This window comes from Notamacropus eugenii, chromosome 7 (genome assembly GCF_028372415.1).
Source record: "Notamacropus eugenii isolate mMacEug1 chromosome 7, mMacEug1.pri_v2, whole genome shotgun sequence".
In the NCBI taxonomy this organism is placed as follows: domain Eukaryota; kingdom Metazoa; phylum Chordata; class Mammalia; order Diprotodontia; family Macropodidae; genus Notamacropus; species Notamacropus eugenii.
In genome coordinates this window covers 54,382,722-54,410,606 of record NC_092878.1, presented here as the reverse complement: position 1 = coordinate 54,410,606, position 27,885 = coordinate 54,382,722, and the positions used below count along the sequence as shown (strand labels likewise).

The 27,885-nt window shown below is 40.6% G+C and overlaps 1 protein-coding gene across 9 annotated transcripts in view; it reads right to left on the bottom strand.

Annotated features, from left to right (window-relative positions):
* The window catches only part of TP53BP1 (tumor protein p53 binding protein 1), a 120,904-nt gene that overhangs the window by 15,258 nt on the left and 77,761 nt on the right, over nt 1-27,885 (bottom strand). For 8 of the 9 annotated variants that reach the window (XR_011970593.1, XR_011970592.1, XM_072624733.1 and 5 more), the window contains 5 exons: nt 18,369-18,879; nt 12,137-12,289; nt 3,494-3,771; nt 2,346-2,495; nt 1,631-2,061 (listed from right to left, as the gene is read on the bottom strand). Coding sequence is in view for 7 of the 9 variants with exons in the window: in XM_072624733.1 (XP_072480834.1) it covers nt 1,631-2,061; nt 2,346-2,495; nt 3,494-3,771; nt 12,137-12,289; nt 18,369-18,879 (1,523 nt within the window). In the remaining 2 variants the exon portion in view is untranslated. The remainder of the gene's footprint in view (nt 1-1,630; nt 2,062-2,345; nt 2,496-3,493; nt 3,772-12,136; nt 12,290-18,368; nt 18,880-27,885) is intronic. The other variant, XM_072624736.1, reaches the window with a different exon arrangement.

The following is a 27,885-nucleotide window of genomic DNA, read 5'->3' as shown; positions in this document are numbered from 1 at the left end:
AATTTTTCTCTCTCCCAGACAGCCAGCAATCTGATACAGGTTATACATGTACAATCATGTTAAACACACTTCTGCATTAGTCACGTTGTGAAAGAAGAATCAGAACAAAAGGGAAAAAACACACCATTGCTCTAATTCTGACCCAGTTTCTTAGGATAAAGAGTGAGTATGAACAGAAACTGGGAGATCTGGGTTCTAATCATGACTCTATCACAACCAAGCTCTGTGAAATCCTGAACACCCTCATAACAACCCTTGGTTTGTCAATAAGCCTGTAAGCGTACGCCAATCGTGCTTGGTTGTTGGGATGTTAATTGGAGAACAGGGTTTCTAACAAAGGATTCTTCACACCACCTCATCCTCAAACCCATGATCAGGAGAACCCGTTTTGTTCTTTTCTACCGGCCTGTGTTCCACTATAGAGCTGGAAAAATCAACCTCTGAAACCCAAGGAGCCGACTTTCAGAATCCTGTATCACAGGCTTGAGACAAATGTCAGAAACAAGAGAGAGAAAGTAAGACTGAGTTCTGCTCGTCAGCATAAATTTCTTTACAATCCTTCCTGAGCTCCACAAAACTACAGAACTCAACAAGAGAAATCCCAAGTTTTAAAAGAAACACCAGCAAGTCAAGAATTAATCAGCCAGAGTAGGAGCTACATAATACTTCATAGGCTTAAAAAAGAAACAAAAGAATTTAAAAAACAAGCCACTGGTACTGACTTGTAGAAATAATTCTGAGAGCTCAAAGGGATCGAATTAAATTATTTTCTCCAGGATTTATTCTGGAGACAATATATCTTTGGTGTTCAAAGAGCTAAATGCGGACCTTCAAGAGCTATTTTCATACCTAAAACCAAGTTTTCAGAATTTGGTACATATATCTGGAACATATTTTAGACCAAATTTTTGGTGTTTGTTTTGTTTCATATATTTGGTAGAATTCTTTCAGTCACAGAACAAAATTTTTTTAAAAATGGAACTCTTACTAGACATCATCTTTCTAAACTCCCCTGCCATCAAGAACCATAAGATGAGCAAGCCTGCTCCACACTGACAAGAGCAAGCAATAGAAACTCAAGATTCCTAATCATAAAATACTGCCTGAGTTCTCAGAAACAAAATAATTTTTTCCTCATCATCTAAAGGAAAAGAAAAACTCTGAGAAAGGTAAACTGTTTCTAAGTAACAAATGAACAATATCTTACTACCAGTTTAATTCAGAAAGAGGAAACAATGAAAGGCATAGAGCAGAAAAGATTCTCACTGCTACCCCTCAGAAACTTGTACCCTGGAGGGGAAGGAGTGAGGACAGAAAGCCAGTTCCTCAAACCAGACAAAACTGGGTATGTGCACTTTTGCATACATGTGAACACCCGCAGGCATCAGTACAACTTCTTCCTAGGAACAGTTACTTATCTGATTTATTTCAGTTGCAGTCATCTGTCTGGTTTTATCAAGACAGACAGTAAATAAAAAAGGAAGCAATCAGAGCGGCTAGTTTTGGGTGAATGATTTCTGACCGGACCCTAATGAATAGTCAGGTTGGGGGGACTTTTCAGTAACTGATGAAAGCACCCCACGTATCCAAGGACACACTGAGCTATTAAAAACTTTGCTCCTTTCATTACCTGCACTGAAATATTCATCCTCCGAAAGGGCTGTCACTTCTGTCTCCAGCGGAATAGGGTCACACAACAGAATGTCTTTGCCCAACACATCACATTCATAGCCATCATCAAAAAGGAGCTTATACTTCCCAGCTCCAACATCTCGTGTTATTTTCCCAGAATAAAAATAGCCATTGGAGGACCACTTGGCTACAACGCGGAGCCCTACAAAGCTGTTTCCTGGAGAGGAGGAGTCTAGGCCATCAGATGGGCCAGCAACAACCTGCAAAGGAATCTCTGGAGAGTCGCTACGGCGTAAACCTCCAGTACTGCCATCTGCTCGTTTGTTGGCATCTGGCATACGGGGTACAATGCGAGTGAAGGGTTTATCCTCCGGCGAGACACTTGTTGAGATATCCTCGACACCAAGAGGGCTAGGCAAAGCTGTTTCTCTGAAAAGGAAATGTAGAATGAGGAAGTGAGAATGAGATGAATGAATTAAGGAGGATGCACATTAACTTCTCATTTCCCTGCCTCAGAGAAGGAGCAGAATGATCAGCCACGGATTCTGAAGTCATGAGTCTGGTCTTCCAGCTGCTCTCACCTTTACTCACATCATCTGGCAGTCCCTACACCATCCCCTCTTCTCTCCTGGCACCCCATATACACTACTCTCTCCTCCTCCTATTTTAATGAACAAAAACCCAACGAAGCACATCTCACACTGCCCAAATACCTGGTGCCAGTCGTCCGAGAAGGAGGGCGGCCCCGTCGTCCTCTGCCGCGAGGTGTGACGGGACTCTTTCCTCCCTGTCTGATGCCAAGGCCGGCATCGCCATCCTCCTCACACACCGATGCCCCTATCTGAGTGACCCCTTTTCTAGGACTGCAGAACAAAGGCAAGTTAGTCGGAGGGCACCTATTAGGGAATTCTCATGCCAGGCTGCAGGCCTGGTCAACACGTACCAGCCCCTAATTCAGTGATAAGCTAGCGTATGAGTCACATCTCAATCATGAAATGGAAGGGAGTAAAAACAGAAAGGAGGAAAACAGTGAGCTTTATTCTTGTCTATGATGAAGCTAAATGCCTCCTAATCAATCTTCTGAGCACAAGCTTCAAACTCAGCAAACCTCCTTCTATTTGTCTTGCCTTCCTGTCCATGACAGAATCTGCATTAGAAAGTAAAGAACCCGTGTGAAGTCATCACCCCAAACCTGTTTTACTTCTCATAAAAGCAATAGACTTTGGAAGTGAGAAAGGCAGCATGGTGCAGTGGGAAAGCTCTGGATCTGGCATCGGAAAATCTGGGTTTGAATTCTCGCTCTGCTACTTACTATCTGTATGAACTTGGGTAAAGAACCTAATTTCTCAGGCCTCAGTTTCTTCATCTGAAAAATGAGTGGTTTGAACTCTATACTCTTAAGGTCCCTTCCATCTACATCTCTATGATTCTATGGTTTCCAAGGCAGTTCCTAAGAAGCAGGGAAAGAGTCACAGGAATAGCACACCCCCATCATGTCCATCATATTCCTAATATTCACATACCTCCTATGATTTGCTACTAGGAGCCCATCGGGGTCTCTGGCCTATGAAGGAAGGTACTTTGCCAGCAGAATGAGAGTGACAGGCTCACACTGATCCTCCAGCAGTATCTTAACTGATCAGCTAAAAGTACCCTAAAGAAGCAACACCTACTGTAACAACCCAAAAGCAAGGGAGGAAAAGAGAACTCATTTAGTCTGGGGCAAGGGGGTGCTGAGGGCTGGCGAAAATCTTCCGAACTCTCTTTCTGCCATTCCCATCATTCCCCTTTCCATAAGTTACATCAGCCTCCTCATCCCACACTAAGCCCATGTCCCTCCCTCTGGATACAATATCTGCACCTCAGTTTTCCTGGGCCTCCACGTGTGCTGGGTAAGGCAAAATCTGCAGATTCTGTTGCACTTGTTTTCCCTTTGCCAAGACCAGCTCCCTTCCCTGAGCTGCTACTGCTTTGTGCAACTGAGAGGCCACTGCTTGCCCCACTTGACATCCGGTTCAAGCTGGATGCCTTCGAGGAAAAAGAGCTGATGTCCCCCAGGTCTCCTGAGGAGCCGCCTGTCTGTGATGGAGAGACTTCAGTCTCACACTCTTGACACTCCACCACTGGTTCCTCAGCCTCCTGGAAGGAAAAAAGAGAAAACAAAGTTGAGGAATGATATTAAGACAGTGCATTTCAACTGACAAATTAGGTTAAAATGAGTGACACCAAAACTTAAAAATGGCAAAAAAGATTCAGATTATAAAACTGGGTTTTAGTCTAAGATCACAAGGACTCTTTTTAAAAAGAAGAGGATTTAAAAAGAGAGGGTTCTGGGAAGATGGCAAAATAGGTCAGAAAACTTTTGGCTCTCCAAATTTCCTCCACAAAAAAGGACAGAAGATCACTTGATAGCAGCAGAAATAAAGACGGGATGTAAAGCAATTATTCTTCTAAGATAATTTTTTTTAATTTTCTTTTTAAAAATTTTTTAAATTAATTTTAAATTTTCTACATTCACTTCCGTAAGTTTTAAATTTTCTTCACTTTCTTCCCTTCCTCTCTCTCTGTAATACGACATGGGCTCTACATATCCATTCCTATTAAACCTGTTTTCACAACAGGCATGTTGTATAGAAGAATTAGAATAAATGGGAGGAACCATGAGAAAGAAAAAAACAAAACAAAAGAGAGCAAATAGTCTGCTTCCATCTGCATTCAGACTCCATCACTCTTTCTCTGGATGTGGCAGCACTTTCCATCACGAGTCTTTGGGAGTTGTCTTAGGTCCCTGGCATTGCTGAGAAGAGCCAAGTCTGTCAAGGTCAGTCATCACACATTGTTGCTGTTACTGTGCACAACGTTCTCCTGGTTCTGCTCCCCTCACTCAGCACCAGTTCCTGTAAGTTTTTCCAGGTTTTTCTGAAGTCCTCCTATTCATTATTTCTTATAGCACAGTAGTATTCCATTACATTCATCTACCACAACTTGTTCAGCCATTGCCCAATTGATGGACATCCCCCCAAGGTCCAGTTCCTGGTCACCACAAAAAGAAGTGCTATAAATATTTTTGTACATTTTCCCTTTTTTGTGATCTCTTTGGGATATAGACCTATTAGCGGTATTGCTGGATCAAAGGTATACACGTTTGTGTAGCCCTTTGGGCATAGTTCCAAATTGCTCTCCAGAATGGTTGGATCAGCTCACAGCTCCACCAACAATGAATTACTATTCCAACTCTCCCACATTTTCTCCAACATTTATCATCTTCCTGTTTTGTCATGTTAGCCAATCTGATAGGTGTGATGTTGTGTCTCAGAGCTGTTTTGATTTGCATCTCTCTGATCAATAGTGACTTAGAGCACTTTTTCATACGACTATAAATAGCTTGAATTTCTTCCTCTGAAAACTGCCTGTTCATATCCTTTGACCATTTATCTATTGGGGAATGATATGTTCTTATAATTAGACTCAGTTCTCTGTATATTTTAGAAATAAGGCCTTTATCAGAGACACTAGTTGTAAAAATTCTTTCCCAGTTTTCTGCTTCCCTTCTAATCCTGGTTGCATTGGCTCTGTTTGTGCGATCTCCTAAGACAATTTGAGAAGACCCCTGGAAAGACCCAACCTCCAGGAGCAGAGGTCCCACCTAAGTAAAGCGCACATCTCCAGGCCAACTACACAGAAATTCACAAACAAGTACTGGGCGCAGCTGGGCTAAGAAGTAGCCCCAGTTTTAGAAACTTTCATCTTAAGACCTGTTCTGGGGTGGGGTGGGGGTGTCTGAAAGCTGAATAGGACCTTAAAGGACCTACTACTGCCAAGGGACACCAAGCACAGCTGTGCTGACCAGATGTGTCCCAGACTGGCTGCAAGGAGGAGGAGCTAGCACACACCTAGTGACTGCAGTAGCAAGGGGCAGGGACCCTGTTGGCTGTGGGCACTTGCAGGACAGCAGAATACCTGGCTTCAGTTCCAGGGCAGAAATGACAGCTATAGTTTACAGCCACCCGAGGAACCAGAGGGAGCAAAATCATGTATGGCTTAGGAGTGGAGAGAAGAGCTCTAGGTTGGGTCCCATGTAACAGTAGGAAAGATCCGAGGCTTGGGGCAGCATTCCCTGTACCTTGGGACTAGAACGTGATTGCACTGACAGCGGCTAACAACAAAATAAAACAATCAATAAATGAATGAAATAAGTAAAGAAAGGAGAAAGAACTCAAGCACAGATGATTACAATGGGGATAGAGAAGATCTGGGTTACTATTGAGAAGAAGATAATGGAGCTAAAAAAGCCACTCCTATTTTAATGAGAAACGTCAAATGGTCCCAAAAAAAGAGTTCTTGGAAGAACTTAAAAAAGGACTTTTTTTAAAAATCAAATAAGAGAGATTTTAACAAGATAATAACAAAACTGCTGTTTGTTTCTGTCCACTTCTGAACTTGTTTCTTTCTGTGTATCGCTCTGATGTTTCTCCCCGTATCTCACACCTTCTCCCACTTCTCAAAGTAAGTGTTCCAAAGCCCCTCGTTGGAACAAATAAGTACAACCAAGGAAACCTAGCCATCACACTAGCCACCCCTGATCCTTCACCTCTAGTTCATCCCTCCTCTACAAGCAGCATGAGGCACACTCACCATTAGTCTTCTGAAGTCATGATCAATCTCTGCATTGATCAGAATCCTTCAGGCACTCCAAGCTGCCCTCCTGGGTGTTGTTGGAGCTACTGTGATACCCACTCTCCTACTTCTGCTCATTTTATTTTGATTCAGTTCATTCAAATCACCCCAAGTTTCTCTGAAGTCTTCACATTGGTAATTTCTTATGGGTGATAATATTTCATTAAACCCATACAAGAATTTGAGCAAATGGCTAGCAGTCGAATCATTAGTAATATCAAATGGTGGAAGGGAATGTACAGTTTGGTGATTTTTGGTTACAGTTCCTTGTCTACAAGCTCCTGTTTCCCTTTTGTCTTTAGGACAAAATGTAAACTCTTCTCTTAAGCACTTAAATCCCTTTAAACTTGGCACCAACCTAGTTTTTCAGGTTTTTTATGTGTTATCCCCCCTTTATATATTCAGTGGGTCAGCCAAACTGACCTTACTATTCCCATATGTGACATTCCGTATGACATCTATTTACCTCTGACCAGAACACACAACACCTCTGTCCTTCCACTTCCTAGGTGTCCCTAGATTCCTTCAAAGTTTGGCTCAAGCACTAATTCTTACACAAGGCTTTTCATGATTCTCTCCAGTTACTAGTGCCTTTCTATGCCCCTCACCTCCAACTATCATGACTATTATTTTATAAAGAAGTTTAATTAATGTAAACTAATTGCTACGAGAACAAAAGATGCCAGAAAGTCCCTTAGTCAGGGAACACTTCACTCACTTTAGTGCCAAGGAGAGAGAGAGAGAGAGAGGGAGGGAGAGATCACAAATGAAAACGAATGAAACAGAAAGGGAGGGCACAACCAAAGGCAACTCTAATCTAAATCATAAACTCATTGTAAAATCTTATCAAAAGGATTATGGATGATTACAAGTAGTTTCACATCATAAAGCAGAAACAGTCAAAAGTCATTCCAATCATGTCTAAGGTTGAAAATTGAAGAAAACAAGCGGAAGAAAAAAATGAAAAACAATCTGCAAGGATTTTTATACCAAACTTTCTATCATCGAAGCAGCAGAGTCTTAGACTTAACTCCTTAGTATCACAATCCCAAACATGCTCATAGGGAAGACACGGATGGAACTAAAGAGGACAAAGATGGACACGCACCTGAAATAGACCAAGTGCACACAGAAGACACAGTCACGTGCAAGAGTCAAGGAGATTCTAAGGTGTGGAGAAATCAATTCACAGGGTGTATATTTAAGTGAAGGTATCAAAGATGTGGGGAAAAATCTTGACCCTTATTACTATCAAATAAAAAAGACTAATTTAATCCTCTCACTTTACAAATGAGGCCCAGAGACGTGAAATGACCTCCCCAGGTCAGCAGAGGGAGCTGGCGGCAGAGCCAGGGTCTAGCCGCGCCTCAGGGCTCCTTCCATCACCCCCTGATTCTCTCCCTTCACGTAAACAGAACAAAACAAGTACCAGACAATATAAAAGTAACTGATAAACACCCTTTCAACATGAGAAAAATGTTAAACATCCTCTGCTGAAAAAGGTATATTAAAAAAATACACACAGTACAAGTTATGTTTTGTGAAATGCAAAATCCTTTATTTTGCTGTCCTGCAATCCATACCTCAAATCTTGCTAGGTAAAACATAGCTAGAAGTTGCAAAAAACTTGCATATGGCAAACAACACTGAACTTGGAATCAGAAGACCTAAGCTTGAGCCCCACCCCCGTGGACTCACCCTTGAATCTAACCCTCCTCGTGTGTAAAATGGAGACGATCATCTTTAAACTAGTCGGTTTATTGCTATAAGCAGCAGCAATACTCTAAGTATTACTGGATGTTAGAAATACAGTTTTCAAGCCAAAAGATAAAACGTTAAAATAATTACTGACTATAAGAATAATTCAAAGAATATGAAACAGGGTATTATTTTAATTAGTGCAACCATTAACAATATTATTCATCAAAATACATATGTATCAGTGACAATCTGCTCTGAGGAGCCCTGGACCAGGACATTTAAGCAAAAACACCAGGCTATAGATCAGGTTCCATCGATCAAAATTTATATTCCTTTGGGCAGAGCACCCACCAGTAAGTGTATGATTCCCTATGTGGATGAAGGAAAGAGGGAGAGAAGGAAGGAAAGAAGGAAGGAAGCTGCATTGTTCAACTGGAACTGGCCAGTTGAGTCCCTGGCTCCAGAGGAAAAGAGTGGGGCTGGTGACTTTGCATAGCCCTGATTCACTTAAATCCAAGTCATGATCTCACCTCCTCATGTCATGATCCTCTTTGGGAATGAAGGACAAACAACAAGGATCTCAACAGCTTCATTTATCTGGTAAATGACTAACAGCAGCAACAGTACACCAATACCTTAAATAAGAATTTTCTGGTGTGTGACTTTACAGAGAATATGCGGCAGCTCCTCACATTAGTTTCCAACAGTGGTGAGCACTGGCAGTAACAGATCCCTATTTAAAAAACTGCATAAGGTAGCTTCATTCTCCAAGAGGATGCACACTCCTCCAAATGCCCACTAGGGGAAGTTGAAGAAATCCTGCTGCATTGGACAGAACATCTGAAATGGAACCTCAGCTCTGCCACTTATTACCTGTGTCCTTGGCAAGTCATGTAACCAATCTCACTGTACCTCAGTTTCCCTATCTAAAAGATGAAGGGACCTCTAAGTTTCCTTGTTTAAGGCAAGACAACAGGGACAAGTTTACTCTGTGATCACTAAGGGGAATTAAAATGATAGAAGAGTGTGTCCTTTGGCTGCTCATATGACACAAGTCTTCAATGGCCTCTAAGGTGAGTCAAAAAGGTCTTCAATAATTCCTGTTGTTTTCTTACCTATGACAACCTTCTTTATCTATTATCTAGTAAGGAAATGTTACTATAAGGGCTTCTACTTCTACTCTTAAGATGTACAAGGATTAATATTTCCATTTTACAGATGAGGAAATGAGGCTTAGAGCTAAGAGATGACTTGTACAAGATAACACAACTGGTGAGTATTGGAGCTGGAACGCAAATCCAGGTCTTTTGACTCCAAGTTCAATGTTACTTACATCTTACCCTACGGGCCCTTCCTGAGACTCCAATATACATGTTTTCTGGGGCAGGTATGGGGAGAAGGAATGAATCATCTGAAGTGACCATAGTCTAGAAGAGGATGTGGGTTTCTTCATTCCTGAAGCAACACTAACATGATAATAGAAAATCATCCAATGTTGGATATAGAACTATTATTTTTTTCTGAAAAAGCACCCAAGTGAATGCCTTAGATGAAGTGGTAGACTGTCTCAGCACAGCTCTCACAGATACAGGCACATGGGTTGAGAATTTTAACTGGCAGAGAAAATCTTCAAACAGAGAGTGAGGGTTCCCTCCCTATCCCTGAAGAAAGTAACTTAGAGGTGGACAGGCGACTGGCATAAAACCTGAGAAGAGGTCCCAACAATAGGCAGCACAAGTGTCCTGTTAGATCTATGTGGGGAAGGTTCAAGAAGATGGAAGCAGAGCCCTGCACCCACGGGGCTGGGACATCACTCAGACTGCAGTGTACTTTATGGAACTGGACAAAATAATAACGATCGCTCAAGAGAACAAAAGGTCTGAAACCTTGTGGAAAATAACAGGGAAGTGTAAGAATTAAGAGGACACAGGCATCACCACAGAACAAACTATGTTCTAAATAAGTAAACCTGAAAACTGTCTTGGTCCTGATTCAAAAGAGAAAGGTAGGTAAGTGATACCAATCAGACACAGAAATAAGTAAGTACAGCAGCCTAGCAGTCCGTAAAGCCAGGAAATCAAACTAGTGGGTAAATAACTCAGTAACTGGGCAAATAACATCAGAAACTGATGGAAAAATGGGAAGGAAGTAGAAATTCAGATGATACCAGTGTCTCACATCCACAGCCTACATAAAAAACCACATATAACCATTTAGAAAACAGAAGATCTCTTTCACAACTGTGGCTTGGAGGATGAAAGGAGGGGCAGGGGAGAGCACACTCTTAACCAAATGTGGGTTTGCATTAAATATTCCTGACAAGTCTGATATCAATAGACAGAGAGAACACATGGCATGCTGGGCAGAGCTGGGCTCCGAAGACCGAGGTTCCAGTCCCCGCTGTGAGGCGGATTGGCCGGATGACCCCAGACGAGTCAAGCTGCAGAGGCAGTTTCTCATACTGTTGAAATCACAGGATCAGTCCAAAAAAGAATCCAAAATACACACTGAACTGACTCAAATATATAAGACCAAAAGGCATTCCCAATAAAATGAACAAATACTTTTCAGAAGAAGAAATGTAAATGATCAGCTGCCATAGGAAAGATCACCCCAAATTGCTAATATGGGTAATGAACATCCAAACAGCAGAAACAGCAACACGCAGTCCAACAACATAGATCTTGGCCTTAAAATCCGCTGTGTGTACATGCGGACAAGGGATTGGCCCCTTCTGTGCCTCAGCTAATGGATCTCTACAGTGTGGATAAGAATGTTTCCACTACTACCTAACAAAGCTGTTATGAACAAAGTGCTTTATAAATCTTAATGAAATCTATGGGAGCTATTGTCATTATGAGACAAACATATATATTTGAGGCCTTAATATGATATTTCACCATACTGCGTGTAAAAGTTGAGCATAAAAGCATTAGTTCTTTCAAAGGCTCAATAATGGACCTCTTAACAGATTCTTAAGATAGCCAAAAAACCTGAAAACTATGCTGAGTCTCTAGATACAAAAGGAATAACTTTTCCTGCCCTGTTTCTCCAGTTCTGAATCAGACTCACCAGCAGAGGTTCTAATATGCGATTCCTTCACCATGTCCAATTTCAGCCCGAGCTCCGAGATAAGTACACAACTTTAACCAGAGCAACAAGTGGCAACGTGATCATTAAAAACTTAGACATTACACCAACCCTGAAGATGAGTCTACGTCAGCTTCCAAAAACATGAACTTTCAGAATTTCACAAGCAATCTATTGCCAACATTCCAAAGCTGGAAGAAAAGAGGCAGCCTAGAGTGGTGAAAAGAGTATTGGCCTCCGTCAGGAGGACCTGTGTTCAAATTCTACCTTATATAAAGGCTATGTGACCCTGAACAAATCACTTAACCTCTTCTCAGGCTCTGTTTCCTCATCTGTACAATCAGGGCATTGGACTTGATGGCCTCTAAGGTTCCGTCCATCTCTATCTAAATCTGTGATTCTCTGACTGACTGGGTGATTACAACAGATGCCTTGTAAAACCGTATAACAACCTGCATATGAATTATAGTGTGATAGTGGATCTAGAGTCAAAGAAATGAGATTCCAATCCTGTTTTATTTCAGACTTAGTACCTGTGCGACCTAAAAGCACTGCCCACCACCAGGCCCAGTTTGCCGTCCACAAAAGTACGGAGGTGGATTGGATGATCTCTTGAGATTCATTCCAACTTTAGATCCAATGATCCTATACTAAGGTTTTTAAACGTTATATAAAAATTTTAAACTGTATTTTTAGTATGCTGCTCCTCATTAATACTGCACACCTGAGAAAGTTTGATAGTCATTTCTAAATCTCTACATTAAAAGAAAAGGTCACTGAGTGGTTAAGGGACAAGTTCAGGGCCACACAGCACAATCAGGACTGGAGAGGATTACAAATTGGAATCATTAACTTTTAGCTCGTGCGGAGGTCTCGGAGCTACTTCGCCCTTTCACTTTCTGATATAAAACATACAGAAAACAAAGCATCAACAGCTGGATAATGGGGACATAGGGAAAAGATAGAATGGTCACAAGAAACCCAAGGTACAATTCTGTTGAGTGAAATTTGTCACTTAAATCTAGTATATTATTACCTCAGTCACCTTTCGATCCACTTCTGTGCCATCTACATAATATACATCAGTGATAACACGTGTAATGAGTGTGCGCACTTCACGTATAGTTCTCATGTGACGATGCAAGACCTGGCCAGGTGGGGGCTGAGGCAAGTCAAATTCTTCTTCTCCCTATAATGTTTAAACAGTAGAACAGATAATTTACACACTAATACAAATGGATAGAACTATAACCCAACCAATTCAAAATGACACAATTGATGGGTTTCATGAAATCAGAATGCAGTAAAACTACGTGAATTAATTACAGCCGGAAACGGATACAAGATTTCCTGCAGGGTTTAAACATTCAGTACATAATCTACTTAACAGACATGCCGTGAATGTATTACGCCTAAAACCTGGGTTGATGTCTACAAACAAATTTTGAACAAGTGAGAATCCTGTTTATAGCTCTATCATAAAGAAAAATAATTTATTAATTCAAATAAAACCTTGTGCCTTTATGAAGGCTAAACATGTGAAAACACCAAGTGAAACTTGGCTCATACTACAATATAAAACATACCATTTTTTTCCATCCAATTCTGTGCTTTTATCAATGTAGAGAATTCCTGGTACCCAATCCTCCCACACTCACATGCACAGTTGTACCTTGCCATTTATATTCTCAGAGAGTTGTCTGAGGCACGGAGAGATAAAAGGACTTGTTTGAGGTCGCATGGCTGGTACGTGTCAGAGGCAACTCTAACCCAGGCTTACCTGACTCCAATGCCAGTCTTCTACGTACTAATGTCATGTTATTTTTATTAAAAAAATGTTTATTTCTTTTTATTTAATTTTTCTCATTCTACTATGAACTGCTGACACATGAAGTGTTGGTTCTAGAGAAAAAAACCTTCCCCTCAATTGTCACCATTCATTTAGTTTGTCTCCCATATGAAATCTCCAGTGTGGAATGAGTCTTATACTTAGGCAGAAGGACTTTATAAGGTGTCTTTCTAATATGAATTCTGTGATGGGAAATAAGGTCTTGGTAGAGCTGTAAAAAGAGTCAACTTTGAAGTCAAATAACCTAGGTCTGACAACACTAGGTATTTTAAGGCATTTTATCTGTTAGCTTCAGTTTCCTTACGTGTAAGGGGACTAGATGACCTCTGAGCTTTCTTTCCAGCTGTAAACCCTTGATATTTCCCACATTAAAGCTTCTTTCAAGGACGAATCCTAATAGCTTGTAAGTTGCAACCTCTGATGTACATTTGGCAAAACTCCTATTTTATAAGGAGCTACAAAAACTAAAGAATTCAAACAAATAAATTAATCTTCAATATAAACATCACATTATTTCATACTAATAGTCATTTCCTCTACAACATCTCATGTTTATTATCCCATCCTTCCCACTTGCACAGCTTACTTAAACCCTCATCATCCCTCACTAGGACTCTTCCATCAGTCTCCTGACTGGCCTCCCTACCTTGCTCCATTCTCAGACATCCTCCACAGAGCTGTCAACATGATTTTTTCATAAAGCGCAGTTCCAATCCTGTTACCATCTCTCCCTCTGACAGCCAGCATACACCTCAATAAACTCCAACAGCTTCCTATAATCTCCAGGACCAAATAGAAACTCTTCTGTTTGGCATTTAAGGCTCTCTGCAACCTGGTCCCAGCTTAGCTTTCTGTATTACATATCACTCCCCTCCACATGCTTTAAAGTACAGTTAAACTGGCCTTCTCTCTGCTCCTCAAACTTGACACTGGATTTCCCACTCCCATGTCTTTGCACTGACTGTTCTGCCCACCTCTCACCCCTCCACTTCTTAGAATTCATGGTATCCATACAAAACTAAGCTCAAGCACCACTTTTTGCATGAATCTTATCCCAGTCCCTCCAGCTAATAGCACTTTCCCTACCAAGGTTACCTTGTATTTCTTTTGCAATAACCTATTTACGTACAAGTTATGTTCTCCATTAGAATGCAAGCTACTTGTGAGCACAGACCGTCTTTGTCCCAGTATTTCTAGCTCCTAGTACGGTGCCTGACTGACATAGAGAAGGCATATCAATGCTTGCTGACTAAGCAAATGCTTGTTCAGAACAGTTCACCCTGGCTAGCACTGCTTTAAAGTTAAAAGGATTACACATATCTCTTCAGCTACTCTGAACAAGCATTCATAATATATTCTTTTGCTGCTACTGCTGAAAATGAACTTACTTGCCATGAGGAAAATATGTGGGATGAAATAAATTCATATTTTCTACATTTCATACCTGAAGTGGGGAAAATATGTTAATAAAAAGCTATCACATGAAAACGGGTCTCTAAGAAATCTAAGACAGATTCCAACACAAACACTGAAATTTAAATATATTATTACTCATAAATAGGTACTAGGTAAGAGATTATATTGACAACAGCTGGCAGTTATTATCTCACATTATCTCATCTGATCTTCACAGCCACTGTAGGAGGCAGCTCCTATGATCATCCCCATTCTACATAAACAAGGTTAAGGGACCGGCTTGTATTCACAGAGGCACCAAACATCTGAAGCAAGATCTGAACTAATTTTACCGGGACTCACATCTTAAATCTTAAATTTGTCCTAAAAATCAATTACTAGACATTATCGCCTAAATAAATTCCAGGTTCAGGACTCCATACGCAGCTTACATTTTATATGGAGATTACACCTTTAAGAAGTGAAGAGCCACGCCGCTTGGGCGATCATTTTAGACTCTTCAGATCTTAGGGGCCCTGGGTGGGGCTGGGGCCAACTCCTCTCCTTTTACAATGGAAAGTTAACATCTCTTCTCTGAGCACCTCCAGTTCAGATTAGATTCTTAAGAAGTCCTTCTGTAATGACTGGATTTTAAAAGGAGAAAAAAGGGGGGGAGGGCGGGGGGCGCCAAGAGGTTTTATTTTGCCTTAAAATTCCTAGTCTCCATTATCTTTGTCCCTTATCTTCCACCCCCCCCCCCAAAATCTGAAGTTCCTATAACAGATTAGCTTACAAATACAAATTTGGGAGGTAGGTCTTTCAAAAATCATGCAAAAGTCATACAATAAATATTTTCTTCTGTTGAGAACAACTTACAGTTTATCACAAAACCCTCATGAACGTGAGTGGCAACAATGACAAGACCTCAAACCAAGGTCTTTTCACATTTAGCCATAAGCTTCCTTTCACATACTTCTGTAAATATGCTTGCTCCATAGCATAAACCAATTTTAGTTAACAAAACAACTTCTAATATAACTACATTTAGATTTACTTAAAAATTTAAACTATTTAAGTTGACTTGAAACTTTAAATGCACCATTATCATTCAGCTGAATGCATTTCCACATCCCTTCAATAAATCTACCATGTGGGCACAGTCTTCTTACCCTGATTAGATCAAGTCACCTTAAATTCGACTGAGATATTTACTAAAGCAATGTAAGTGGTTTTTCTCTCTCCTCAGATCTCTCAATCCCATGACTCAGACTGTCTGGTTCCTTCACATCTATAACTTCCTGTACTAGAATCCCCTTCGAGCTTTAAGCAAAGAAGCTAACTCTACCATTACGTTGTGGACATCAGTATTTTCATCGCTTACTTATCAAATTTCTATCCCATCCTTTTTAAAACCCCAATTGTACTGAAGTGATATTACGCCTAACACATACCCATCTTCATACCTTTTACAATCATAAATGCCAGGTAACAATCCTGAGAGGAAGACCATTTTCAGATGCTGCTTATTATTCCTTCAGGACAAATTTTAACTTGAAATCATATCAAACCTGAATTTCGTAATCACTGATGATAAACATCTTTTATAATCAAACACTTGTGCTACTTACAAGAAAAAAAACGTGTGGGATGGCAAGACCCCTACTCAAACTGACTACTCAGAGGCATCTCCAAGTATGAACACAAAGTCCTTTACGTGGTTCTTGCAAGAAGCAGGCGGTCCCTTCACCAGTTTCCTGGAGCAGGGAGGTGTCTTACAAGAGCAGATGCAGGATTGTAAAGCTAAAAACCACAAAACTCCCCCCAACTTAACCTTTAACTCTATTGGTTAATGTTTTGAGCAAGTGGCATATTCTCAGAAATTCCCGATGCAAAGAATCGAAAAAGAAACTGAACCAACATTTCCTTTGTTCTGCAAGGGGTTCTGATTGTACAATGTGACAAGGAAATGGGTTAAGCAGACAAGGGGAGATGAGTGGCAAGTGTCTGAAGTTTAGAAACTCAGGCCTAGGGGCTGATCCACTCTAGATGAGAAGTCTTCACTTTGTCCCACTCAGGAGAAGCCAAGTGACAGCCGCATAAAAACAGACGAGTCAGAGATGAAAGAGGAAAGGACAAAAACACTAACGTTGCTTTCTCATGAACAGCTCTCGGAAAAAGACCTGCCCGAGAGGGAGCAGCTTGGTTTTTCACTCATAAATGGGGAGGATGAGGGCAGTGTCAAAGAAGACACTCTTTAAATGCAGAGAACCTTAGTTCCAGGGGCACAATCCAAACCCTGAGGACTACAGGAGCAAATGAGCTTCCACTAAAACAGACTTCAGTCTTACCCACAATGCACAGCCTTCCTTGGCTTTATCAGCACAGAGAAGGCATCAAAAGAGGAAAAGAACATGAGTCAGGGGCAAAGCTGAGACCAGAAGTCAGATCTCCAGACTTTCAGGTGACTGCTCTGCATGTTCATGAGGAAAGGGACAGCATGGCAGAGCACACAGAAAGCTGGCCCCAAGTCAGGAAGGCCTGTGTTCGAGTGCTGCCTCTGACACCTAAGTCACTTAACTTCCCATGGCCTCCAAGCAACACTCTATGCCTACAAGCTGCAGAACAGCTGCCCACTGGAATTGGTATATTCACTGAAAGTTCCCTATGCCAATGAAACCATGAGTCTAGAATATATTTTAGGTGAGAAAAGAGAAGCAGTAATTAAATTTTTTTGATCTGAACCAATTAGTTCATTTATATAGGGAACATGCAGTGTACAAATTCCCTCCACTCATACAGACCAACAAATCTTTTTTGATTTACAGCTTTAGAGGGTTTCTAAGGATCCTTAGAATCTAAGAGACTTATCCCAAGGTCACTAAGCTAGAATGTGTCACAGACGGGGACTGAACCCAGCTCTTCCTGACTCCAAGGCAGGCTCTCTAACCACCATGCCCACATACAGCCAAAGCTCAAAAAACGGACCCAAATTATTAAGCTGTAAGATTCAACTAACACCTTAAAGATGAAAACAGGGAAACAGGAGGCTGATATGTAACATCTCCTGTGCCTGGACTGATGGACTTAAAGTGGGTTGAAACTACCATCCTCTTAGTGCTAATACGCTGCTTCAGAACATCACCTCTTTATGCAGGCATTTCAAGCACTAAAGTTTTCTTATGACGACTGACAGGACTTTACTCCTTAAGAGGCATCAGTAAATGAAATGAGCTCCACACAGGAGACCCTGGAAAGCACCTGATGAGGGATTTATGATTAGAAAGAAGCCTTTCCAAAACAGATCCAAAGTGAAGAGGGCCATAACTTCTTTACCGAGGTGAACCTAGATCAGTTTCCATCTGTTTTCCTCCCAAGGATCCCACAGCCACCTAAAGAAATCCTGAACATTTATTTTCTGACTTGTGAATCTAACATATCACCTTCTCTCTCCTTAAAACCACCCAATTTTTAGCATGCTATTCATTACATTCTTGAATTTCTTCCTCCGCCCCGACCATCAGCCCCTGATACCTTCCCACCCACTACAAATCTTCACTTCCTAACTTCTCTTCTTATCCTTATTGTGCTCCTCCTCCAACCCCTTCCCACCAACTTTCCGTCCTCCCTCACACTCCATAAAGAGGACTCCTAGGAACTAGACTAAGACCTGATAGGTGAGGAAGGGACAGGAAGGTATCAAGGGCCACAGTATGAATTATGAAATATTTCATATATGATATGAAATAAAGTGCAGACTGTTCACCTAACCCTCTCTTTCAAGAGAAAGGAGATCTACTTAAACTCAAATACTACTCCGTTTTCCCTGTAACATTACAGATTAGTTATAGCTCTAATATCTCCCACTCCACCTCCATCTCCATTCTTGAGAGACTCCCTGGTGCTCAGTAAGAAACATAGCCCTGTACTGTCAAAGTCTCATCTTCTCCATTGACTAATACATGATTATTAACCAGTAGATCACACAGTTGAGAAGATCCCAGGGAAGGCCCAGGCCTGTTCTTACCTGGCTATGCAAAGAGTCGGTATCATCTCCTGAGACATTTGCAGGTTTCTCAGCATTCCTCCTCTCAGTCTGTACCTTAGCATCTTGTCTCCCAAGGTTCTGGTCAGCCGTGCTGGTCCCCACCTCTACTTGTTCACACGCTCCTTTCGAGGTTTGTGTTGCTACTGAAACAACAGTTGGAGCCCAAAGGGAATGTTCTGTTGTCTGTACTTCTTTGTCACTTGTGCTGGGACAAGTGCTTTCCTCTCGTGTTCCTGGGCTTGCACACAAGACTTTACCGTGTTGATCCCGACTGGTTTGGGATTCTTCCACCACATCCATCTCCACAGTGTCTCCTTTTGGACTGGATGGCACTTGTGTAACAGTCTGTTGTTGTGCGGCTGAGGGAACAGGGGCCTCAACATGAGCAGTGTGCTTGATGGGCTGTTGTTGGCATGGCCAGGGGCTAGGTTCATCCTCCATTTTTTCATCTTCCACTTCTTGAGTGCGTGGGAAATTGAACAAATCCCCCCTGAAACCAACCACACGGAGAGATCGTGTCACAAGTGAACTGGTTTGTCTGAATCAAATCCAAAAGACAAGCCTCCTTACGAGTGCTCCATACCCCCCTTCCATTCCTGTGGTGTTCCCTTAACAGCTGAAGCACACACCATTCCCATTCACCAGGTGAGATTCAAATACATAAAACAGATTCCGCAAACCCGAGTTCCAGTCTTTCCACCAAATAAGAAAATGTGAGTGCCCAGACTACTTCTACCATGTGAAATGCAGAGTGACATTATGACTGTTGTTACTGGTAATTGTGTTTAGGGAGTTTTATATCGTGATCTTAAGTAGCTGTTCCTGTGAAATAAGAATGATGAATTCACAATTACTTCAACATGACAACACTATTTTTGCAAAATGTTTTTCCATTTTTATAGACAAACTCTCAAAACGATTAGCAAAAGAAAAACAAGAAAACGGAAAAAGTTAATTTCTTATCAGTCAACAACAATGTAAGAATTTACTTTTAAAAAGAAGATAAGTCAAAGCACGATTTTTATGCACAAAGTAATGTTCCTCATACTTTGCTGAGTCTAAATGGACTTCTATCAAGTTTGCTATGGGCTCATACTTCATACGCCAATCAAGATATTTGGGGTTTTTCTTTTATTAGATGACATCGTGAAGAATGGGATGACATGGATCAAGGTCATGAAGAAAAAGCAACCACAGATGGGCTGCCATCTGTGTGGCTGAATAAAATACACTGATAAGAACATAGATCCACTAGAATATTTATGAGTTAATCAGCAGTATTTATCAGTTACTAATTCTTCTATTTTTTGCATTACTAACAAAAAATCTGATGTTTGTTTTTGGGAAAGGAGCCCAATTTAAAAGGTATAAGTTGCAGTTAAGTTACCAGCTCTCTCAGCTACAGTGGTCAAATTGAGAAGCATTGATACTAGGTGCCAAACATGTGCCAGCCACTAAGTCAAGCTCTGAGAACACAGCAAAGGCAAGAACAGTCCCTGTCCGCAAGGCATTCACATCTTGACAGGAGAAAACATGCAAAACAGCTATGTACATTCAAGATATATACAGAGTAAGTTGAGATACAGAGAAATTGTAGTTAAGTCTAGGGAGGCGGTGCAATGGACGTAGTGTTGGACATGGGAGTCAGGAGGACCCAAGTTCGAATCCTGCTTCAGACATTTACCAGATGTGTGACCTGTAAACAGGTCACCTAACCTCTCTACAGAACCTACATCATGGGATTGTCGTGAGGGTTAAATGAGATAATACATAAAGAGTTTGGCAAACCTTAAAGAACTATGTATATGGGGATGGTGGTAGCTGTGGCAACCACTTTTGAATAACTTGGCTCTTCAAAAGCTACAAAGATGCTGTTTTTTATCACTCATGGAACAGTTAAACTTTCAATAAAATATTCCTTGTCCATGGTGGAGTTATCATAACAGACCATAACAGATCAAGGTCAAAATGACAAGCGCAGCTGATATAAAACTGGGATCTATGACTGGTACAAAAGTGTAGAGGGTATTAAAAAGAAACATATAGTAAAGATAGCAGAATGTAAAGCACTATCCCTGCATACATGTGTAATACTGCACTAGAGAACAAAGAGACCTCTGCTCACTATCAGGATCAATCAAATCTCCAACTGTATGGGAACACCTGTTAAACTGGAAACTAGACAGCTGATGGATACCTGGATAATGAGCACATTACTTACAGTCAGGTAAATGTAAAAACTTTCAGGGTTCTATATAAGAAGCCCATGGTTTAGCTATTAACGTAAACATCTAGATTAGGTACTATTAGCATGGGGGCTTTCAAAACAAATACTTAAAAACCAAAACGTTCCTAAAAGTTCTTTGTTAAAACAGGAGCTGAACAACAGAAAGAAATTCTCATTTTCTTGAAATAATGAAGAAAGCTATGAAATTAACTGCATATATTTAACAAAATAACAAAATTCGCTTTCTGTTTTAATTATCTGGGATGTTCTAGGTCAAAGTGTTTTGGAGTTAAAAGTAACTAGGACTGCAGGAAATTGCATTTTGGGTATATATTCACAATCTCAAATACACTAACTATGAACTTTATCTGCTTCATTTCAGCAAATAATGATCAGGAATCAATAATAACCAAAATCCTAATGAGAAAACCAAGTTTCAACATTTCCTTAATACTATTTGATATTAATAAAACATGAAAAAGAAATTAGCATATCTTAAAGCTAAACATGTTTGTTAAGATGGTAGAGGCCAAGGAGTACAGTCCTTTGGACGTCTGCTTGTCATTACAGTGGAACACGCCACCTGATCTTCCCTATTTTCAAGTAAAGCTAGATTGTAAGCACCTAATCAAGCTCAGCTCCTTGAATACAAGGCCTACGTTTCACATTTCTTTTTACTCTTCACAGTAGCTGGTACAGGACCTCGCACACAACACTCAGGAAATACCTGCTGGTTTGACGTGAAATAGAAATAGTGTAAATAATAAGTGAGAAAAGTGACCTAACTGTTTCAATAGTTGCATTCATGAGATAAAATGCCATGAAGAGAACTCTTCTTCAGTGGTTCAGTCAGCCATTTTCTTCACAGATACTTATTAAGTGGGATTCACACTGCTGTACTATTCCCTCTGGGAAGTTTGGGTACATGGTACAAGAACCATCATTAAGGAACTGCACAGAGATCCAAATCCACGTTATATTACTATTGGTTTGTTTTCTTGTTTTCGTCCTCTACATCTATTTACTTCAACGACCCATGACTATTCAACTCATCTCCCGACAGTATGAAAGACATTTATGTTTGTTTTTTGAGAGGTAGTGAATGGAGATCCACAATTATGCAAACAAATTATATTCTTGGCTTCGCTAAATGGCATAAGTAAATGGGGACATCAGTCTTAATTATTTCTGGCAGCAGCGAAGGAGACTTGAAAAGGTAAATGAAAAACCAGAAATCAGACATTAGGTACACCTGGACAATACGATATTTAAAAACAAGTGAACATCAACCAACGACTAAACACCAAGTGTAATACCTAAACTGTACAAATGGAGGCAGTAATGATTAAAAATAAAATAAAAAGTTTCCTAGTTAATGTCCAATGTAGGTTTTTGCTAATACATTAGTCGTATTTTGACTAAGATCCAAGATGCACTATTCCAACAATGGACTTCAGAGTCTGAAGTTATCTGTTCCAGGACTTAGTTATTTTGGAGAATTGCTCCTATGTATGGCAGAGTGTGTCTTTTTATATATAATAACCTTTCCCATTAATTTGCTGAGATGAGATGGAAGAATGCACATGGACTGTCCTGCTGGCATCCTGAACCCTCAGGCCATCAATTCAAATGATAACTGTCATATTCAACAATGATTCTAGTGAGCCATCAGATCAGAGGTGTAGACAAATCATTATCTAACATAACCAGTATCGCTCTAATTCTGTGCTATATTTAGGTGGGATTTGAAAAATGACATTGTCTTTAGATATCTGTATAACTTGGATAAAATACCTTTGGGACACTCAGCCCCATTCAACTATCAATTTCTCTAACACCAAAAGAATTTTTTGCATCTTAGTACAAAATACTGAAGCCACAAGATGCATGTGCCCTAAATGAACATTACAATTGAGTGCCTAATTTATACAGTGTTTTGTTTTTGTTTTTTTAACAAAGGCACTGCATAGAGATTCACAGACTGAAGCTAGAACTCTTCCTGTAACTCTAATGGTATCTCACCTGCATTGCTGCATTCAGGTTTCAGGGCTTTAATATCGGAGGAAAAAAAGGCAGTAAAGACAGCGGGAGCGCCAAATGACGGTTCAAACAAGATGCCACGTCTATTGTTTTCGTGACACTTGCTCGGAGATGTTATAACAGGTTCATTAATACATTAACCTTCGTAATATTCTGATCTTATCGACTGGGAAACTAAAGCACATGAAAATCAACGAATTCACGTAGGATTCTCCAAGTAAATTAATACTGGAATTATCAAAAATAAGTAAGCTCTTTAACAGCCTCACGGTTTAGCCACATAGACATACTCACCTAAATCTCGGTGTTTAGGAATTCTTAAAGTTGACTTAAAGAAACTATGAAAGCTAATGAAGATATCAATATATATGAGAAAAGATTTTCTGCTCATTAAGTATTAGATTCTCGTCCTAAAGAATATTCTTCCTCGTGTTCTTCTATCCTTAATCATAAGTTCATGACTTCCTAACATTCTTCTACTGCGAACATCTGTGCGGTGTCTAGTCTCTCATGCCTGCCTATTGCTGTCAACACCACCATCCTCTCAAGTCATCCTCAATTTCTCACACTCATACTTAACACACAAGGTCATGATCTTAGATAACTCCCGTCATCTGCCCCCTTTGCTTCTACACGTGTACTGCTGAACAAATGTGTAGAAAATCACACGTGCAATCATTTTGGTTGAGTACACTAAAAATTTATGTTACACAACCTCAGCTGGGCCCTGACTGCTGTTATGCAAATTATTCTTTAACTTTCTTATCAATACACTATCTCACTCTTCGCAGCTCTTCCAAATCTTTTCAACCTTCCTCAGATCTCCCATGGCTTCCCCTTTCCCCGCACCCCTAATTGAGAAATTTGCCTCATATTTTCCAGAAAAAACTGGAGTTCACACCAATCCCTCATCCTCATCTCCTATCACTCAGATGTTTTCTACCACTATCTCCCCCTTCGCTGCTATCTCACGTGAAGAAGTGGCTTTACTCCTTACCATGACTAACACCATCTACTCACTCAAGCAATCCTATTCTGTATCATCTCTTTTAACAGGTTGCATCCTTTCTCAGTCTACTGGCTCCTTTCCTACTGTCTAAAAACATGCCAGGTCTCCCCTCATCCTGAAAAAAATCCTCACTTGATCTTTTCATCCTTGATAAATATCATCCTATAATTTCTGCCCTTTAAGGCTAAACTCCTTGAAAAGATCATAGCCAATAGGTGCCTCTACTTCATGTCCTCTCATTCTTAATGGCTTACAATATAGTTTCCAACCTCATCATTACAGTAAAACTGCTCCATTGAAAGTTACAATCAATCTCTTCGTTGCCAAATCCAATGGCTTTTTCTCAATTCTCCTTCTCCTAGATCTTTCTGCAGCCTTTGACACTGTTGAACACTCTCTCCTTCTTGATACTTTCTTCTCCCTAGGTTTTTGGGATACCACTCTTTCCTGCTTCTCTTACCTATCTGACCAACTCTTTCTCAAGCTCCTTTGCTGGATCCTCTTCTAGATCAAACTCAGACTGTAGGTGTCCCATAGGGTTCTTGGGCCTTCTTCCATTCTCCCTCTATACTACTTCACCAGTTGATCTCATTAACTCTCATGGACTTAATTATCATCTCTATACAGATTATTTCCAAATCTACCTACCCTGTCATAACCTCTTTGCTGATCTCTAATCTCGCAGCTCCAACTGCCTTACAGACATCTCAAATTGGCTATTCAGTAGACATCTTAAACTAAACACATCTAAAACCAAACTCATCATCTTTCCCTCCAACTCCTCCCCACTCCAAATTTCCTATTACTGTCAAGGGCAGCATCTAGTAATCATCCTGGAATCCTCACTATTTTTCTCCCCTGTCCTCTCCCACGACCAAACTGTGGCCACAGCCTGTCGATTTCACCTTTGCAACATCTCTCAAATACGCCCCCTTCTCTTCTCCTGCCACGGCCAACACCCTGGTGCAGGCCCCCATCGTCTAATGCCTGGATTATTGTGGGTCAGCTTGTCTCAAGTCTCTCCTCACTTCAATCCATTCTCTAACTGGCCACTAAAATGATTTTTTCCAAAGCACAGGTCTGACCATATCACTCCCCTTTCCCTCCCACCCTCATGCCTCTTCCCCCACCTCAAGGAGGTTCCCTATTACCCCCAGGATCAAATACAAAATCCTCTGTTGGATATTCAAAGCTCTTCATAACTCACCATTTTTCGAGTCTCATACCTCACTCTGTTCACATATTCTTCAATCCTAGTTCCACAAACAAGACATTCCCTATCTCTCAGATCTAGGTATTTTGCTCTCCCTTCTCATGTCTACCCAAGGTTTCCTTCACTTCCTTCAAGTCTCAAATAAAATCTCATCTTCCAAAGAATCTCTAATTCTAATGCCTTCCCTCTCTGATGCCCTTTTTATCCTGCATACAGCTTGCTTGTAAGGGGGCAGCCGGGTGGTGCAGTGGATAGAGCACCAGTGCAGGAGTCAGGAGGACCTGAGTTCAAATCTCACCTCAGACACTGGACACTCACTAGCTGTGTGACCTTGGGCAAGTCACTTAACCCCAATTGCCTCATACTGGGTCATCTCCAGTCATTCTGATGAATATCTGGTCACTGGATTCAGACAGCTCTGGAGAAGTGAGGCTGGTGACCTGCACAGCCCTCCCTCACTCAAAACAAAGTCAAGTGCAAGTCATGTCATTATTTCTCTGATGGCATGGTCTTCTTCACAACGAAGGACAAACACACAGCTTCCTTGTACGTATCTGTCTGCTTGCTGTTTACATTACATTGTAAGGGCCTCGAGGGCACAGACTTTCTTTTGCCTTTTTGTATATTCCCAGCGATTAGCACAGTGCTTGGTACGTAAAAAGGCACTTGGTACTTACTGACTGACACGTATTCAAGTCATTACCTCACACTCTTGCAAAAGCCACTGTCAGTAACCCTAGCACAAGTTTCTCCCCTTCCAGTCTATTCTCCACTCAGCTGATCTTTCTAAAGGACAAAACTGACTACATCAGTTTCCTACTTAATATTTTCTAGTGGCTCCCTATTACTGCCTACAAGATGCCACAAAAATCTGGTGTCTAGTTTTTAAAGCCCTCCACAGCCTAACCAGCGCCTTCCTAGACTTACAGGATACATGTATCCTTCTTCACATATTCAAGCACACTGTGACACTGGTCTCCTTGTTTTTCCTCAGACATGACACAATCTTGACGCTATGCCTTCTCAACAGCGTTCCTGCTTGCCTAGAATGTTCTCCTGTCTCACTTCTGTGTACTGGTTTACGTGGCCTCCTTTAAGTCTCTGCTCAGGCCCCATCTTCTTCAAAAGGACTTTCCTGGTCTCCTCCTTCCCTCTGTCACCCACTCTAGTGCATTCCCTCCCATCTACACTGTGTGCGTAGATACACACATACGTACTTGTGCATATACATTCATACACGTTATACACACATAGTTGTTTTAATATTGTCTTTTCCAGTACAATGTGAACTCTTAGTAGGCATGAATTGTATTTTTTGTCGTCCTTTATAATCCCAAAGATCAGCACAGTGCCCAGTACATATTCAGTGCTTAATAAATGCTTATTAATGATGATGATTCAAACTGCAATTTCTTTTTGATAAGTACTACTATGTTAATTTCATTTTTCAGGCTCAAAAACTGAGCTCTCCAGTGGTAAAATTAGACAAAGCGAAATTCCATACTTGTGAATTTTTAGTAAAAACCAGACATACACTCTGAATGCTATAAAAATGGACAGTTTTTTTCAAAGCAAGTAATCCTGCCACCACTTAAAGAGACAGAGACAGACGCAGGGTGACAGAATGTTTCTGAAGGATAAGAAACAAATCCCAGCAAAACCAAATGTACTGTTCTGAGGAATAAGACTCTCGGAAGTATTCCTACTTGAAATCAAAGGATGCAGAACATACACGTCTCTGAAGATACTATAAAACAAACACAAAAAATCTAGAGGAGCTAAAAGCAATGAAAACATATTCATTTCAATGCTCACATAGCAGCTCTAGTTTCAGTAACCAAACAATCAAAAATATAGCATCCAAATGAATTCTCTACTTTCTGGGGAGGATGGCCTAGAATGAGACGTTGAATGTTCACATGATTCTTCAAGTTTTTTATACCTGAGTTGCTGGGTACTTCTTTTTCAAAGAAAGGCACTATATAAGAGAGAGGATACAATAACTAATTGAATTAAATCTATATTTAAGTCCTCATTTGGGCTAGTTCCCATGAAGGATACAAATACAAACAAATTATTTTCTGTGAACGCAGAGCGCTTAAAATCAAGTAGGGGAAATAAGGGATGTACACAATCATAATGAAAACAAAATGTGATAAGGAGAACTTCAGGCAAAATGTTAGAGGAGCAAAGTAGAAGGAAAAATTTTTATAGCTGGGGATCAAGAAGACTTCGTAGAAAAGATGGCATGTGAACTAGACTCCCAAGAAAGGATAAAACTGTGATGGGTGGGAATGCGAGAAAGGGAGAAATTTCAATTAGGCCAGCTTGATTGCAATACAGGGTTCAATAAGACAATAGTGATAGGTTGGGAATAAAAAGTCAAGGACCTCTAATGCTTTAATACGAAGTCTATGACTTGTTCTATGAATAATTAATTCTTGTAAAAGGTTTCTGAACAGAGGAATGACAATTAGAACCATGCCTTGGATCTGCTATCACCGGGCTAAAGGAGGTAAGTAGGGAAGGGCTAAGGAGGCCGTTATAACAGCGCAGGGCCATGGTACAAAGAACCTTCGATGGAATGGAAAGCAAGATGATGCAGACACAGAACTGAGAGGAACTGACAAAATGATAGGTTGTGGATGAGCAGAAGGAATCACAGAACCTGAGCTGGAAGACACTTCTCAGCAATCATTTAGGAGACCAACCCAAGTCTGAAAATAATTCTCTTTATAACATACTTGGCAAATGATCATTCAGTTTTTGCTTAATGATCTCTAATAAGAGGAAACATACTACTGTGTTCGAAGACAGTCCATATTATTAAATAATTTTTATTTTCTAGTTTAAATCTCATTTTTTGGGGGGGGGGAGCAACATCTACACATTGTCCCTAGGTAGTTCTACTTTCTGGGCTAAATAGAACAAGTCCCATACAGCTTAACAGTGCAAATGCTTCAAATATTCGAAGACACTTATCATGTCCTCCGTGAGTCTCCTCTTT